General features: G+C 46.9%; 1 protein-coding gene across 1 annotated transcript; it reads right to left on the bottom strand.

The window, feature by feature from the left end:
- Positions 1–8,565: 8,565 nt before the first annotated feature.
- LOC144327470 (uncharacterized) lies at positions 8,566–13,491 on the bottom strand. Its single transcript, XM_077927058.1, has 2 exons — positions 12,828–13,491; positions 8,566–9,441 (listed from the first exon to the last, which is right to left on the bottom strand). Exons 1-2 carry the CDS (start codon positions 13,489–13,491, stop codon positions 8,867–8,869), a joined length of 1,239 nt encoding a protein of 412 aa, XP_077783184.1. The 3' UTR covers positions 8,566–8,866.
- Positions 13,492–14,407: the final 916 nt, after the last annotated feature.

Raw genomic sequence — 14,407 nt, forward strand, 5'->3', positions numbered from 1 at the left:
ACTTAGTAAACTAGCTACTGCATTCTGCATCAGCTGCAACCTCTGATACAACTTTAAAGGGAACCCCAGATAATGCACATTACAGTAGTCTTGTGATTACTAATACATGAATCATAGAGGCCAAGCTATACCTATCCTAAAATGTACATAGCTGGCATACTAGCTGAAGCTGACAATAGGTACTCCTTGCCATAGTCATTAATTCAGCCTCCCGTGACAACGTTGGACCCAGGAACACCTCCAGACTATGTCCCTGTTCCTTCAGAGGAAGTGCACTCATATCCAGAACAGGTAAACTCCCTAATTCTTGGACCTGGGAACAACTCATCCACAGAGCTTCTGTACTATCTCAATAATCCCAGTATATCCATAGTATCCCAATAATCAAGGTAATACATGGCACGGAAGCAGAGAACGAAAAAGTGGGAGAGAAGTATGATGGATGCCCATTAGTAGAGGCAGATTTAACTGGCTATGAGTGATGTTTTCATTAATGAGAGCTGAATGTGATTTCTTAATTTGAGTAATGAAAACTATAATAGATGTTCTTGCTAATTGCTTGGTTTTTTATATTTATGTATCTTGGTGACTTTATTGACCTACTTATGACATTAAATTGTCATGTTTCTTCTTGAAGATTACTTATTCCTTCAAGTAGCATTTACCATAAGATGATATCTGTTACGATAGAAGATTTCTAATGAGAAGTTCATTTATTTTTTTGAAATCCTTTCATCAATAGCTGTTTAATACAGAGGATCTTAACGTAAATAGTAGGAAACTGAATCATCCAAATAATGGTTAGGTCTAGAAGCACAATGCCTTTCTACATTTTCATAGAATGAGTTATGCTTATGCTATTAGCTGAATGATCATGGAAATGTATGGTATATGTTTGGCAGAGTTGAGGAGTACCACTGAGTTAGAAAAAAACAACGCATGAAAAAGTGAATAGAAGGGATAAGACACTGTATCATTGACTACTCAGTTGTAAAAGGTGTGTTGTTCCTTTGAATTATGTAATATTCAGCTATAATAAATACAAAACAACACCATGCAGAGAAAAGGAAAATGCTAAGGTGGAAAGGGGCTGCGCATTTCATAACCAAAGCAGTGACTATGATGATGTCATATTTGTAAACAATCATTTATCCATACTAAATGCATCAGAGTTCCAACAAACCTTTGTCACGTCATCACATGGCATCCAATTAAAAGCCAACACAATTAAAGATCAAAGTCCAGTGGAGGACAAAGGCATTTAACAAACACAAAAAATGTCATTTTACACTCATGGGTAAAGCTAGAAATTCTGTTTACAGCAAAATAAATTCTAAGGCTACATATTAAACAGTTTTAGAGTGTTCAATGGGTTCTTATCATTTTTAATCATTGTGCTTCTATGCTTACTTACTCAGATGTATGCTTCAGTAAGTTCTCAGTGGGGCTTACTTTTGAGCAAGTGGGCATAACATCTCACCTGTCTTCCATCATGGAATCCACAGGGGCATATATATAGTCAAAGAAGCTGAACAACTTTAGGCAAAACAAACAAACAAACAGCTCAACAACTTTTCATTTTTGAAAGCTGGCAACCCTACCAGTGTAGCTTACATAAAATCAAACCAAGACACTCCCTCCCCACAGGCTTACATTTAAATAAACAAACAACACAACAGCATGGAAAAGGGACAACGAGGGAAGAGGAAAATATAACTCCAGACTTCTTCCACCTAATCATTCTTGCCATTGCAAAAAGCCACTTTATGAGTCAAAAAGGTGCTAGAGTTCTTCAACAACTGCAGAACCCTCTTCACCGAGGAGAGACTGCTTCCTTGAACTAACAGGAATTTAGAAAGCATTTCCTAGGCTCTGTGTATAATTGGCAATATAATAAATAAGGAAGCTTGTCTTCTGCCTGTGGTTGCCCACATATATATAGCTTATCTGTATATGGAACCTTGTTACAACACCCATCCAGCACTGCTTAGGGTATTACTTGTAAACACAACTCAGTAAAGGAAGATCTTAATTGAACAGGCGCAAGGTGCTGGTCGCATGCACCTTCTGAATATGCCCTAGAATCCACACCATGCTCTATGACCTGTGTGTATGTGAAACTGGATCTGGCCAGTGGGTTTGATCTTTATCTTCCCAACTCTTTGCTTGCTATGTTGATGGCAAGTGCTCATGGTGCTCATGGAATCAGGTGCTCATGGAATCAGGTCATTGTCAGGAGATGTGTTCTGCCCATCAGCATGGCTACTGCTAATGACTATATCTTAGGGCCCATAATATGACCATTAGCAGTAGCCATGCTGATAGGGACAGAATGAATATGGAAATGGTTGATATTGGTCAATAGATGCTGCTCACATAAGACAATTCTTCATATTGTTTGAAAAAGCAACACTGATTATGATAGGCGTCATCTGAGAATGTGTGAAAGACTCTTCAGAAATATTGCTAGTCTCATCCAAATGATTGATCTTCTATGCAATTCCTCAAATGTTCCTCCCCACCCATCTAGGAAACTTCACCTGTGTTTTCACCAATTTAGAGATGTGAAAAAATTCCTCTGGAATATTTTGATGATCCTATCACAACTGATTCAGCTTCTTTTGAGGAACTTAGGTATTTTGCTTAAGAAGGAATTTCCAAATTTGCCTTAGATTTTGCAGTTTATTTTTTAAAAAATTGGCATGTAAAACACCAAGCAGGCCAAGTGGACTTCCAGATACATTTATACTGAAGAACATGGATTAACGTAATGGTCATGCTACCTGATACCAAAACAAATGTGGGTCAGTCAGCCATGTCCTGAGCATGCAGTTCCAGTCATTTTAAAACAGTGGCTTTGGAAATGACCCAGATGAAAAAGAAAATGAATAAATTGCATTTTCCCTCAGCAGTCATTGGAAGTAGGTCAGAACATTCCTTTGTACAACATGGAGTAATAAGACCTTGCTGTCAGAACTGGAAAAACATCTTTATTTCCTGTGGCAAGGCACTGGATGGTTTAGGGGGACTGTGTCATTGTTTTCAGTGGCAGTCCACCCAACCAGTGAGTAGGGATGGGGAAATACTATCAATCATGTAATATGAGCAAATTAGAGAGGATTGGGATTTTTCCAGTTTGGCTCATAGGTACCATACATATCAAAGCACCCAAGAGCTAGTAGTTTCCCAAAAGGGGCTTGTATAACACCTAGCACAGCATTAAATGTTTATTAATAAAAATAATGGTGGTAGTGATGTTGATTATCATGCCATTTACTTCACACGCCTTTCTAAAGCCAAGGCAAGCTCAAGTCCAAACATCTCAAACACATCCAAGTCATTCCATCAAATACCATAGCAAAGAATATTTTCATCATGTTCTAGTGTAGTGGTGGGGGACACCCCCCCCCCAACCTTTGGGCTAGATGCAGTCAAATCCAACCCTCTGGGTTCCCTCTTAACCATCAGCTGAGTGGGGAAAGGCCGCCATTATGCAAAGTGTGCAACTCTAGATCCTTCCTCTGCGAGATCTGATGCAGTGTGGGAAACGGCACAGCAGAGAAGTAGGCTTCTGTTTCTTGTGATATTAAAAAAGCCTACACCCGCCAGTGTCCAGCCAATTATAATCAGGACAAATGTATTTTGGTGTCGTGCTCTTGTGACAGCCAGCTGGGACTTCCCCACCTCAGCCCCCTGTCTCCTTTATCGGCGGCAGCTGCCTCAGCGAGTGCCAAGGTACCTCCAGCTCCTCCTCCACTTCCTTGCTGTTCTCCTCACCTTTGTCTTCTTATTTCACTCTTCTGGTGGGAGTGTCATTGGGCAGAGGAGGTGTGACCTCAGGGCCCAGCAGGGGCGGCCTGGCCTGCACCACCACCACCTCCACCTTCTCCTTCTCCCCCTCCATTGGCTCTGGTTCCTCTTTTGCGCAAAAGACGCATGTATTTTGGTGCCGAGCTCTCATGGGAGCCAGCTGACTTTCATAGAAGCTTGGCACCGAAAACAGGACATCCAATCAGAAGCCGTGATGGCTTCTGTAGTTCTGGAATGTCCTGATCAAATTGGAACTGTTGAGGGGTATAAAAGTCATCCAAGAATTTTGCAATTGCATGCATGCAGGTTTGAGGAGGTATTTGCATAGGTTAATGGCTATGAATAGCTGTAGGGCAAAGCTTGCAGTTTGACTGTGCATTGACATGATTTGCATTCTTCTGCTGGGATTATTGGGTTCTTTTTGCCTTTTGCTTGCACAGCCAGGGTAGATGAAGAATTCTGGAGAGTTGGGCTGTGTGTGTGTGTGTGTGTGTGTGTGTGTACACACAAACACCAAACTTCTTTTTAAAAAAGGCTGTGGAGAAAATAGTAGCTTGTATTGATTTTCTGAGGATTATTTTATTTCTCTTTCCATGAGGCAAAGCTTTGTATGACTGGTTCTCTCACTCTCAAATTGTGCATGTGTATTAAGGATATGTGACTCTGTTTTGCCCTTCCCTGGCTACTTTGGAGTCTACTCCATTCAATACTGGAACGCATGGTCCACCAACAACCTTCCACCTGGGTGATGTGGCCTTGACTCCAAAAATGCTCTCCCGCCCTAGTATTATAATGAGAGACAGAAGTTTGTTACTTCCAGCCATGCAATGCTGCTTCTGAGAGTGTTACTACACCCAGACTGGGATGTGTGGGGGAGACCAGGCTGGTTGGCATAGGCACACATGCATACTGGCACCTGAGGGCATGGTTGAAGGCCTTATGTGCCTTGGCTGCACCACTGATGGCCCTCCTCTCCCAGCCATATTCTTGGTCTTACCCAGCCTGCCCTCCATTCTAGTATAAGATGACCAGTAGTAATTTTTTTCCTGCCTTTACATTGGCCAAGCAAGTTTTTTTAACCTACACCTTACTGGATCCAGGGAGTGTTTATGCTTATGTTTATGCTTATGTGCTGTTAAATTGACTGATTTAGTTGCATGGTTAAGTCAGTCACATTGTTGGAGAGGAGGTGTGGGGAAGATTCAGGGCAGATAAGGGTAGAGGTGAGGGCCCTTGGGTGAAGGGCATTTCCAGAGATTAGTTGCTCTGGTTTAGAAGGCCCTTAGCCTGGATGTGGAATGTGCTTGAGGCTCATCTTTAGCACCTTCCCAGAGTTGTAGGGCCCAGGAGGCAGTGAGGAAGTAAGGCCTCCCTCCTCTTCAAATAGACAGGGTTCGGCTTGCCCAAAGTTGAAATTAAGCTGCCTTCCCACTACAGTATTCTTATTTCCCCTGAAGATACAGCATAAATAAAATGTGACCCAAATTCAACTCATCACTTATGTCCCACTTCTATATTCCAGAGTCTGGTCACAAGTGCTATTTGCTTTTATCCATGCTGCACTTAGCAAAAAGAATGTTTTTAGAGGATAGAATCAAAGACTCATAGAATTGTAGAATTGGAAGGGACTCTGAGGGTCATTTAGTTCAACCCCGGGAAATGCAGAAATCTTAGCTAAAGCATCCATGAGAGATGGAGCATGGGAAAAATGAAGGGGGGTGGTGGAAGATGGGTTTGTCTTTAATTGCTTTGTGTAAGAACATGCACCCCATCTTTAACCAGTCCAAAACTTACCTGCTACCTCATTCAGAATTATGCATAGTGCAATACACTGCGTGGTGCAGAATCTAGGCCAAATCTAGTATGGGATAGTCTTCAGACTTTGTGCTGGGAAAAGTGACTTCATTTGACAACTCAGAACAAAGTGATTTGAGGGCAACAAACCAAGCTGTCACTGTAGTAAAATTAAATGGATAAACAATTTCCAGCCTTTCCATTTGGCTGATTGTCGATTGAGAAGGGTTGAAGGAATGATCTTGTTCCGAGCATTAACTGAAAAATATATCAATTAAGCTCTTAGGAAGAATAAACTCCCTTTAAGTGCTGTAGAACATCCATTTACATTTGCCAGACATTAGGTTATAGGTCTTTCATCAAAATAACCAAAAAGTTATGAATAAATTTTTTTGATAGGCTTTAATAGGTACCAATTAACATTTTTTTCTGATGCAAGCTCTGCTATTAAAGGCTATGTGTTGGAAAAAATTACATGAATAATTTCATTAAATGGACCCCAAAGGTTAACTTTAATGCTCATCACACCGTCCCTATTGTCCACTTGTAATTGCTGGCAATAGACAAATGCAGCATAATTTAATGAGTGTTGATACCAATGGTTGTATTTCCCAAAACATGACACATGATTCACTTTCGGGAGAGTGACCCTGTAAAACTAGCTTGTCTGTGACACAAATGCTCTCACAGCCTTACCAGCAGTCCTCCTCCTGTTTGCTCTGACGCCCAAGCTCCAAGCCTAGGTGTCCTTGTTTCAGCCCTATTAAACTCATTGACACTTGCTTCCAAGTAAACAGGAACAGGATTGCACTGCATGACAGGCAAACACTGGAAAAATACTTGGACATAGTATTGTCAGTAGGTTACATTTTTTTAATAACACACATTTTGAAGGCTTTTTATCTTACACAATAAATGTGATTAGTGTATGGCATGTTTCATTCAGGCTTTCTCACTTGGACTGAGTTGAAACAGAGGCTAAGCACAGGGCAGATACAGATGTGATGAAGAACACAGGGGTGCAGATTTTAAAAAATGAATAAAAACTGTGTTTAATTTGTCCCTTCGCAGCTTCTATAATGTGTGGGTACTGATGACCCAGAGAGTTCTCTAAAAATGAATTGTAAATAGTTAGTTTTGCCTTACATCTTCTAATCAATGCCACAATTTGGAACTTCTAATTAGTCATTGCCAGCCTAATTTTAGAGTTGTCTGCAATGAACTTTTCCCGCTGTACCAGCATGTACATTGAGGCAAACTAATTGGCATCTGATTCCAAGCAGATTTACAGTGGTCTGTGATGGTGTGCGGTTTATTTTACAGGCGTGGTAGTGCTTTATTTATACTGATGCTGCTACATATATTTATTATAATCATAACCATTTCCATATTTACAGGCCATCTTTTAGGGTCGACCCATCTCAAGGCAGCTTCCTACACATTAAAAAACAACTTGTAACCTATAATAACCTCTGGTCGTTATAAGAACTACTATTTAACTTTAAGCATTGATGTCTGAGTTTGGTTCCTCCCCTTCTTCCCTTCCCATCTCTTTTGCTCATGTTGTATCATCCCCTTTAAACTGGAGGCCTGGAGTCAGGATCCATCTTGCTTCAATCAATTGTATGTATGCTGGTCTTGGAGCCTATATGGCTGGTGAGTGGCCTCAACCACTGGACTTCAGCTGATGGATTGGGACCTACTACTGGGTTGCAGCCTGGTCTAAGGTGGGCCACAACAGAGGAGCACCACAGCCATGCAGATATATGGTAAAAGATTAAGAAAAGGTAAAGGGACCCCTGACCGTTAGGTCCAGTCACGGAAGACTCTGGGGTTGTGGCGCTCATCTCACTTCATTGGCCGAGGGAGCCGGCGTACAGCTTCTGGGTCATGTGGCCAGCATGACTAAGCCGCTTCTGGCGAACCAGAGCAGCGCACGGAAACACCGTTTACCTTCCCGCCGGAGTGGTACCTATTTATCTACTTGGACTTTGACATGCTTTCGAACTGCTAGGTTGGCAGGAGCAGGAACTGAGCAATGGGAGCTCACCCCATCACGGGGATTCGAACCGCCGACCTTCTGATCGGCAAGTCCTAGGCTCTGTGGTTTAACCCACAGCACCACCTGCGTCCCTAAAAGATTAAGAAAAGGGTAATCAAATGCTTGTTTTAGTTAAAAGTGAGTCCCAGGTTTGAAAATGTTGAAGACAAAGTTATAAATGATTAATAACAAAACATAAGTTTTCTTTCTTCTGGCTTCACTCCTTTTCATTGTTGTACACAGATACATTATCCACAGACAACAATGGAAACACACACCCTCTGCCTCCTTTCCATTCTTGTTCATAGTTTTTAGGTGGTGGTGGGGGGTTGTGGCATTGACCCCTGTGTCAGAAAAAAAGCTAGAATGATTAATACATGGTAGAGTTTTGCTTCTTGTTTTGGCCATATGTCCTTAGGCAGGGACAGTTTGAATTATTGCTATGTTTTTCTGTTTTGGATCAGTATGCACCGATGTCATAAGTATGTACAAGAGAAAAGGTAAATCCAGTAAGTGATATTTAAACCACCCATATATCGTGTTGGTTTTTTTATATTAGTGGCATTTTCTGTGCAGCAAGCCTTATGTATGGAGCAGCTCACAAGGCACATTTTCGCCTATGTGATATCCTAAACCACCTAATCTTCATGAATGACTCACTGGGTGAGGACCCCCACCATCTGCAGCAACTTAAAGATTCAAAGCAATTGTGATTTTAGAATTCTGCTTCTGAAAACCTGCAACGTTTCCCACTGGTTGTTGCGTGCTGAGGTTCCCAAAACACCCTTAACCCCAATAACTCACACATCACACATGAATTTTGTTTAAGGTTTTTGGCATAATTTTGGCCACAACTTTATTTGCATACAAATTATGAGTGGTTGCTTAGGCATTGGTTACGACTAGCTGTCCCTCCCGCCTTGGGGACAGCACTGGCTCCCGGATTCCAGCGGAAGCCAGTGTGGAGGAACAAGTTCAGGGATAGGCGGAGCTGCGACACAGACCCTCAGCTTCTCCCCGCATGCTCCTAGGGACTTACACGGCCCAAGCCCGATTCCAGGGGTTTGGACGAAAGGATGGTAAGTCCCTGAATTCCTTTAACGGAATTCCCGTGCAGCAACCTCATTGGAGGGGCAGGCACAGCCAATCCATACCCCTCCACCAACCAATTTAAACCAATGCCTAACCGCCAATCGAGCCCTTACGCTCGCCGCCAACCACTCACAGCCTCAAACACACCCTCAACTTATCCACCACTGACCTCAACCACACATCATTCCCAACAGATGACAGATGAACCCCATCCATCATAAACAATTCAGTGGCTTTGAACCTAATCAAGGGGTGTGGAATCACGAACCCGCCCAAATCAGCCACCAACTTACTCACTGCATCATTAATCCGTTTCCTGGACCGCTCGGTGGCTTCCACACTAGGGCTACCCCTCCACTTACGGCGTTGCAGTAACTTTGACCAAATTATTTTCGTTGACGGCACCATAGCCGCCAAATCCCTCACATCTTCCATTATAATAGAACGCAAAACAAAACAAGAATGAGACACCAAATCATTCTCCCCAAGCTGAATAACAATCGCCGTAGGTGGGCCCTCCAAGAGAACACGCCTCTGGATAAGCGGCAAAAGTTCCTTCCACAGCATTCCCCTTCTGGCAATCCAGGACACCTTCACTTCTTGCGGAAAGCCAAGATCGTCACCCAAGCCAGACTGTCGAGCTCTGCAAGCCGCCCAGTGCACAATACTGTGCCCCACAATCCAGATACGTGTAGCTGCTTGACCTAGGGTAAAACAGATACGTAAGCACACAAATTGCATTATTTACGTACATAACCCTTGTAAGCATCCGACCTCCACCGACCCAGGTCCTTTATCCTTCTTGCCGATAATCCCCAATGAGCAGCCGTCGTCGCGGCCCCAATCCTGAAGGAATGAGGCGCAAACTCAACGGCCGCTAGTCCGCAGGCCGCTATGGCCTTATGGAGCACCTTTGAAAACTGATGACGAGCCAACGGGTGCCCATTCTCATGAATAAACAAGGGGCCCATGCCTGCTGGACGTACGGCTAAATATTTCTGAAGGTCCTTGACCGGACAAGGGCCCTTCTCCCCGGTCGCAGGGAGCCGAACCACCGCTCCCCTCCCCTGCTGATCAGTTTTAGAGCTCCTGACGTTGACTTGTACCTCAGACTGGGACAAACTCACGTCTTCCAGTAATAGACCCCTCGAACCTCCACCCCGGTTAGGTTCAAGCACCACTTCACCCACTCTCAGGGCCCCGAAGAAGGCTAAAGAAAAGGCTGCTGTGAACAGCTGGGCCTCAAACCCGGACCAGCAGATGCTCCTCAGTTTAACACGCATCTGCGACAGCAGGTGAAATGTAATGGGCCGCCGGGAAATAGGCCTGGAGGGACGAAGCCGACCCCAACCCTCCAGTGCCTTTCTCACCACAAATTTTCCGCATGGGTCCTTGTTAAAGAGTGCCTTACTAAAAAAGGATATTGCTGCAGAATGCAGTCTGAGCGTCCTGTTTGCCCGACGCTTTTGAAACAGGTGCGCCAGATACTGGAGCACCTGAGAAGTAGAGTGGGAATTACCCTCACCCCCCAACTCCGGCTGCCCAACAAACTTTAAAAAATCACACCAAGCCTTCTTATAAGACCGCAAAGTGGAGGGGGCAACAGATGCAGCTACTCCCTGTAAAACTAAGTGCTGCCAAGGTTCCAGAGGTGATCCGGGAAAAATTCCGGACGTTCTCGAGCCTCTGGCGCCAGGGACCTGAACCGCTCCATCTGAAAACGGGACAGAGCATCGGCAATCACATTAGACACACCTGGCACAAAACGGGCAGAAAATACAATGTTAAAACGTAAACAATGCAGAACAAAAGCCCGCAACAGGGCTGATACCCTGGGAGATCGTGAAGACTGCTTGGCTAGCACATTCACCACCGCCAGGTTATCGGTCCAAAAACAAACTCGCCGGTCCCTGAAATGCCCGACCCACAAGTATACAGCCACTACAATGGGAAAAAATTCCAGAAACGTTAAGTCCCGAACTACCGCTCCCCCACGCCAAGCTGTTGGCCAGCGCTCTGCGCACCACCTACCGTCCCAGTACAAGCCAAACCCTAAGGACCCTGCCGCATCAGAATGCACCTGAAAATCTGTGCGAAGGTTTAGGGTGTCCTGCCACAAGGACACCCCATTGAATTCCTCCAGGAATTCCAACCAAATCTGAAGATCAGCTTTCACTTGACCTGACAGGCGCACTCTATGTCTCGGGGCTCTCAAGCCTGACATGAGTCTGGCCAAACGGGAACAAAAGGGTCGCCCAGGGGCGACCACCCTACAGGCAAAGTTCAGATGGCCTAATAACGACTGCAGCTGACGTAAAGTTACCTTCCTGAGAGGCAACAATTCCCTGATAACTGCCTTCAGCGCAATTATCTTGTCCGCCGGTAAACTAGACGTCTGGGTCACGGTGTTCAACAAAATACCTAAATAAGTCAACTGTGTAGCAGGACCCTCCGTCTTTTCCGCTGCCAATGGCACGCCCAATTCTTGTGTCAACTCATCAAAGGCCTGCAGTAGTTCAACGCAGTGCCCCGTGTCTCTAGCCGAGGCCAATAAAAAATCATCCAAATAATGAGTGACACCGCTCAAACCAGTCTTCTTGCGCAAAGCCCAGTCCAAAAATGAGCTAAAACACTCAAAAGCCGCACAAGCTACAGAGCAGCCCATCGGCATGGCCTTATCAAAGTAAAATTCCCCCTCAAATTGGAAGCCCAGTAGCCAGAAGTCGTCAGGATGAATTGGAAGCAAACGGAATGCCGACTCAATGTCGCATTTCGCTAACAAAGCCCCTGGCCCAAATTTCCTAACCATCTTGATCGCTTGATCAAGGGATGCATACCTCACCGAACAAAGCTCCGGGGGAATAACATCATTTACTGATGTGCCCTTGGGGTGCGAAAGATTGTGAATCAGGCGAAATTCCCCCGGGGCCTTCTTAGGGACAATACCCAACGGAGAGATATGCAGATTCGGCATTGGGGGCTCTGCAAAAGGGCCTGCCATCCGCTGCAAGGCCAGCTCTTTCCCAATTTTACGTCGGGCCACCTCTGGCATATCCAAAATCGACTTCTGGTTCACTGGGTTCCTTGCCACCGGGGAAGAAACCACTGGTATCCTGAAACCCAACGAGAAACCATCCTGCAAGTAAGAGGCCGCCTTCTTGTCTGGGTATGACTGCAGCCATGCCAAGAGCGGCTGCAGCCGTACCGGGGTATGGGCTAAAGAGGACAGAATGTTATTTGGCTGCTCCACCGGCAAGGGCCGGGGAGGCGGCCTTTGGGGGCTGCTGAGAGCCCCCACCTTTTCGAAAGGACCGGCGGCCTCCTGTGCAAGCCGATGCAGGGTGGTTACCGGAACATTTTTCGCATACGTGTGAGAACCTGCAATATTGTCGCAGGCAGGTTCCTTTGTTATAGTCCCAACAAAACAACTTGCGACCCACCCTGATGGGAATGGCCTTAGATTTCAATGGGTCCGCAGCCTTTTTGTCGATACGCGGCGCCACATAGGTGGTCCACACATCCAGATCTTTCCGATCCCATCGGGCCGTGGGAATTTTGGCTGCCCTGCGCCTAAAATTCTCGTCATACGATATCGCGGCAGATTCTCCCGCCATCGTAAATGCCGAACGGACAATAGACAAATACACCCACAGGTGCAAAGATCTCCGAGGATAAGCTGCAGACACCACTCCAGCAAAAACCTGAAAGCTATCGAGCCACCGCTCAAACGTACGGTCCGCCTTTGCTACCGCCTGACGTTTTTTAGGGGCAAAGCCCTTATCCTGGTTATCTTGGCCCTCCAATGGGGGGGCAAGACTAAATATGTCAACATAACGGCCATCCAAGATCCTCGAGCGGAGCTTGGTAGCCAAGTGGGCGCCAGGTATGATGTCCCTGGCTGAATTGGTAGCAACTCTTACCTCGGGAACCAAAACTCCGTCACGACATTCTTGAACTGCGCCATATTTTGCCCTGTGGGAGTTTGCCCTCCGCTCCCATGCCCACTTTGGAAGTCCTGAAGCCTCCCCAAAACCCCAATAGAGCTTAAGAGAAGCTTCCTCATCGCTACTGGAGCTAGAGGACGAAGTACCTGAAAGGGAGGATGAAGTGTCCCTCCGCCTCTTCTTGGCACGCTTCCTTGAGCTCTTCCTGCGGCGGCGGCGTCCCCCAGAAGAAGCTCTTGGAGGAGGCAGAAGACTATCCTCTACCGAAGACTTGGAGGCGTCACCTTGCCGATCTGCGTTTAAGATAGGCTGAAAAGAGACAACCTGTGAATGACCAGCAGCCGCCCTCGTTAGAGGGGGTGACACTCTCGAGGCGTGGGCTGCCCGAACCTGGGCAGACGCCCTTCTCCTGGTAGAACCCTTAGGACCTTTACGGCCCCTAGCCACGGCATCCGGAGGCTCAGGGGATCTCGGGGGCTGAGGGGATGCCTCAGGCAAGAAGCCCCCAGCTGCTATAAAATCACTCTCATTATCACTAGATGATGCGACCGGCGGCGTTGTGCCCCCAGGAAGGGCTGGCCCTGCAGAGGAAGTCGATGGAGGTGAGCGCCGATGCAGCAGGTTGTCCACTTCGGCTTCGACACGGGCCAGCGCGACAGGGTCGCTAGCCAGGCCAGAGATCATTGACTGTATGCGGCTCATCGCCTGGTTCGGTTCAGGAGATCGCAATGCCTGAGATGGGCCTTTGATAGGCCTCTTCGTTGAAGAGACCGGAGTAGGCCTTTGTGACGCCCTCCGCTTTGGAGCCATACCTACTACCAATGAAGAACAAATAACAGTTAAACACGAACAATAAAGTAAACACCCTTATTAAACCAGCCAGGCAAGTAGTGCAATTATGTGACACTTTCAATGAAACGTTATATAAAAATCAACACCAGGTGGCACAGCCTGTAAAGTTTCCAATAAAGGCTGCACTACCTCCGATGGCCACTGGGGGCCGGCAGGCTAAAGCCCTGTCAGACCAGGAGGTATGCAAACAGCCACCAGGTGGTGCAATCTGGAAGAAATTCCAATAAGGCTGCACTTCCAACCACGGCCACTAGGGGCCAGCGCACAGTAATTTAATGCACAAAATGGCGCTCCCGCCCAAGCGGCCCACAATAGAGGCCTGCCCGGCCCAGCCCCACCCAGGAGGCTCCAGGCCCCAGGCCCAGGCCAAACGGATTAAATCTTGCCCCTCGAGCCCCACCGAACGCGCTATGCGCGACCGGGGGCCAAGCGGCTTTTGCCGCGGCTCCTCCGCCGCTGCGGTCAGCCAGACAAGCCGCGCGCGCCGGAGCTCAGGCCGCGCAAGCGCCGGCGAAGGGAGGGGGCCAGAGGACGCAGGCCGCCCCCGCAACCCCCAGGTAAGCCGCCCCGCGCCGCAAACCGCCTCCCGCGGCCGAACCCAGCCGCCTCCGAAGGGGAGGGAGGGGGATGGCTTATCGGCCCGCGCTTTAGCGGGCTGAAACAAGGCCCCAAGCCGCACAAGCGGCGCGGCCCAGCCGAGGCAGGGCGCGCCCACGCCGGCTCCCGCCCTGAGCGGAGCGCGCCGAGGCGCTCCGTCGGTAGCCGCCTCCCCGGGCGGGAGGCGAAAGGACGCGGCGGCACTCGCTACGGGACTCGCGGGGAGGGAGGGGTTACTTAAATAAAAGTAAAATTAAGGATAAACCAAAGCAACAAA

Source organism: Podarcis muralis, chromosome 4, assembly GCF_964188315.1.
Source record: "Podarcis muralis chromosome 4, rPodMur119.hap1.1, whole genome shotgun sequence".
In the NCBI taxonomy this organism is placed as follows: domain Eukaryota; kingdom Metazoa; phylum Chordata; class Lepidosauria; order Squamata; family Lacertidae; genus Podarcis; species Podarcis muralis.

Bases quoted from the DNA above. Each gene is read 5' to 3' on its own strand.
- LOC144327470 (XM_077927058.1), bottom strand. From the start codon at position 13,491: ATGGCTCCAAAGCGGAGGGCGTCACAAAGGCCTACTCCGGTCTCTTCA. The intron at 9,442-12,827 runs GTACTTCGTCCT...GTTTTACCCTAG, and splicing joins CACTTCATCCTCCCTTTCAG to GTCAAGCAGCTACACGTATC.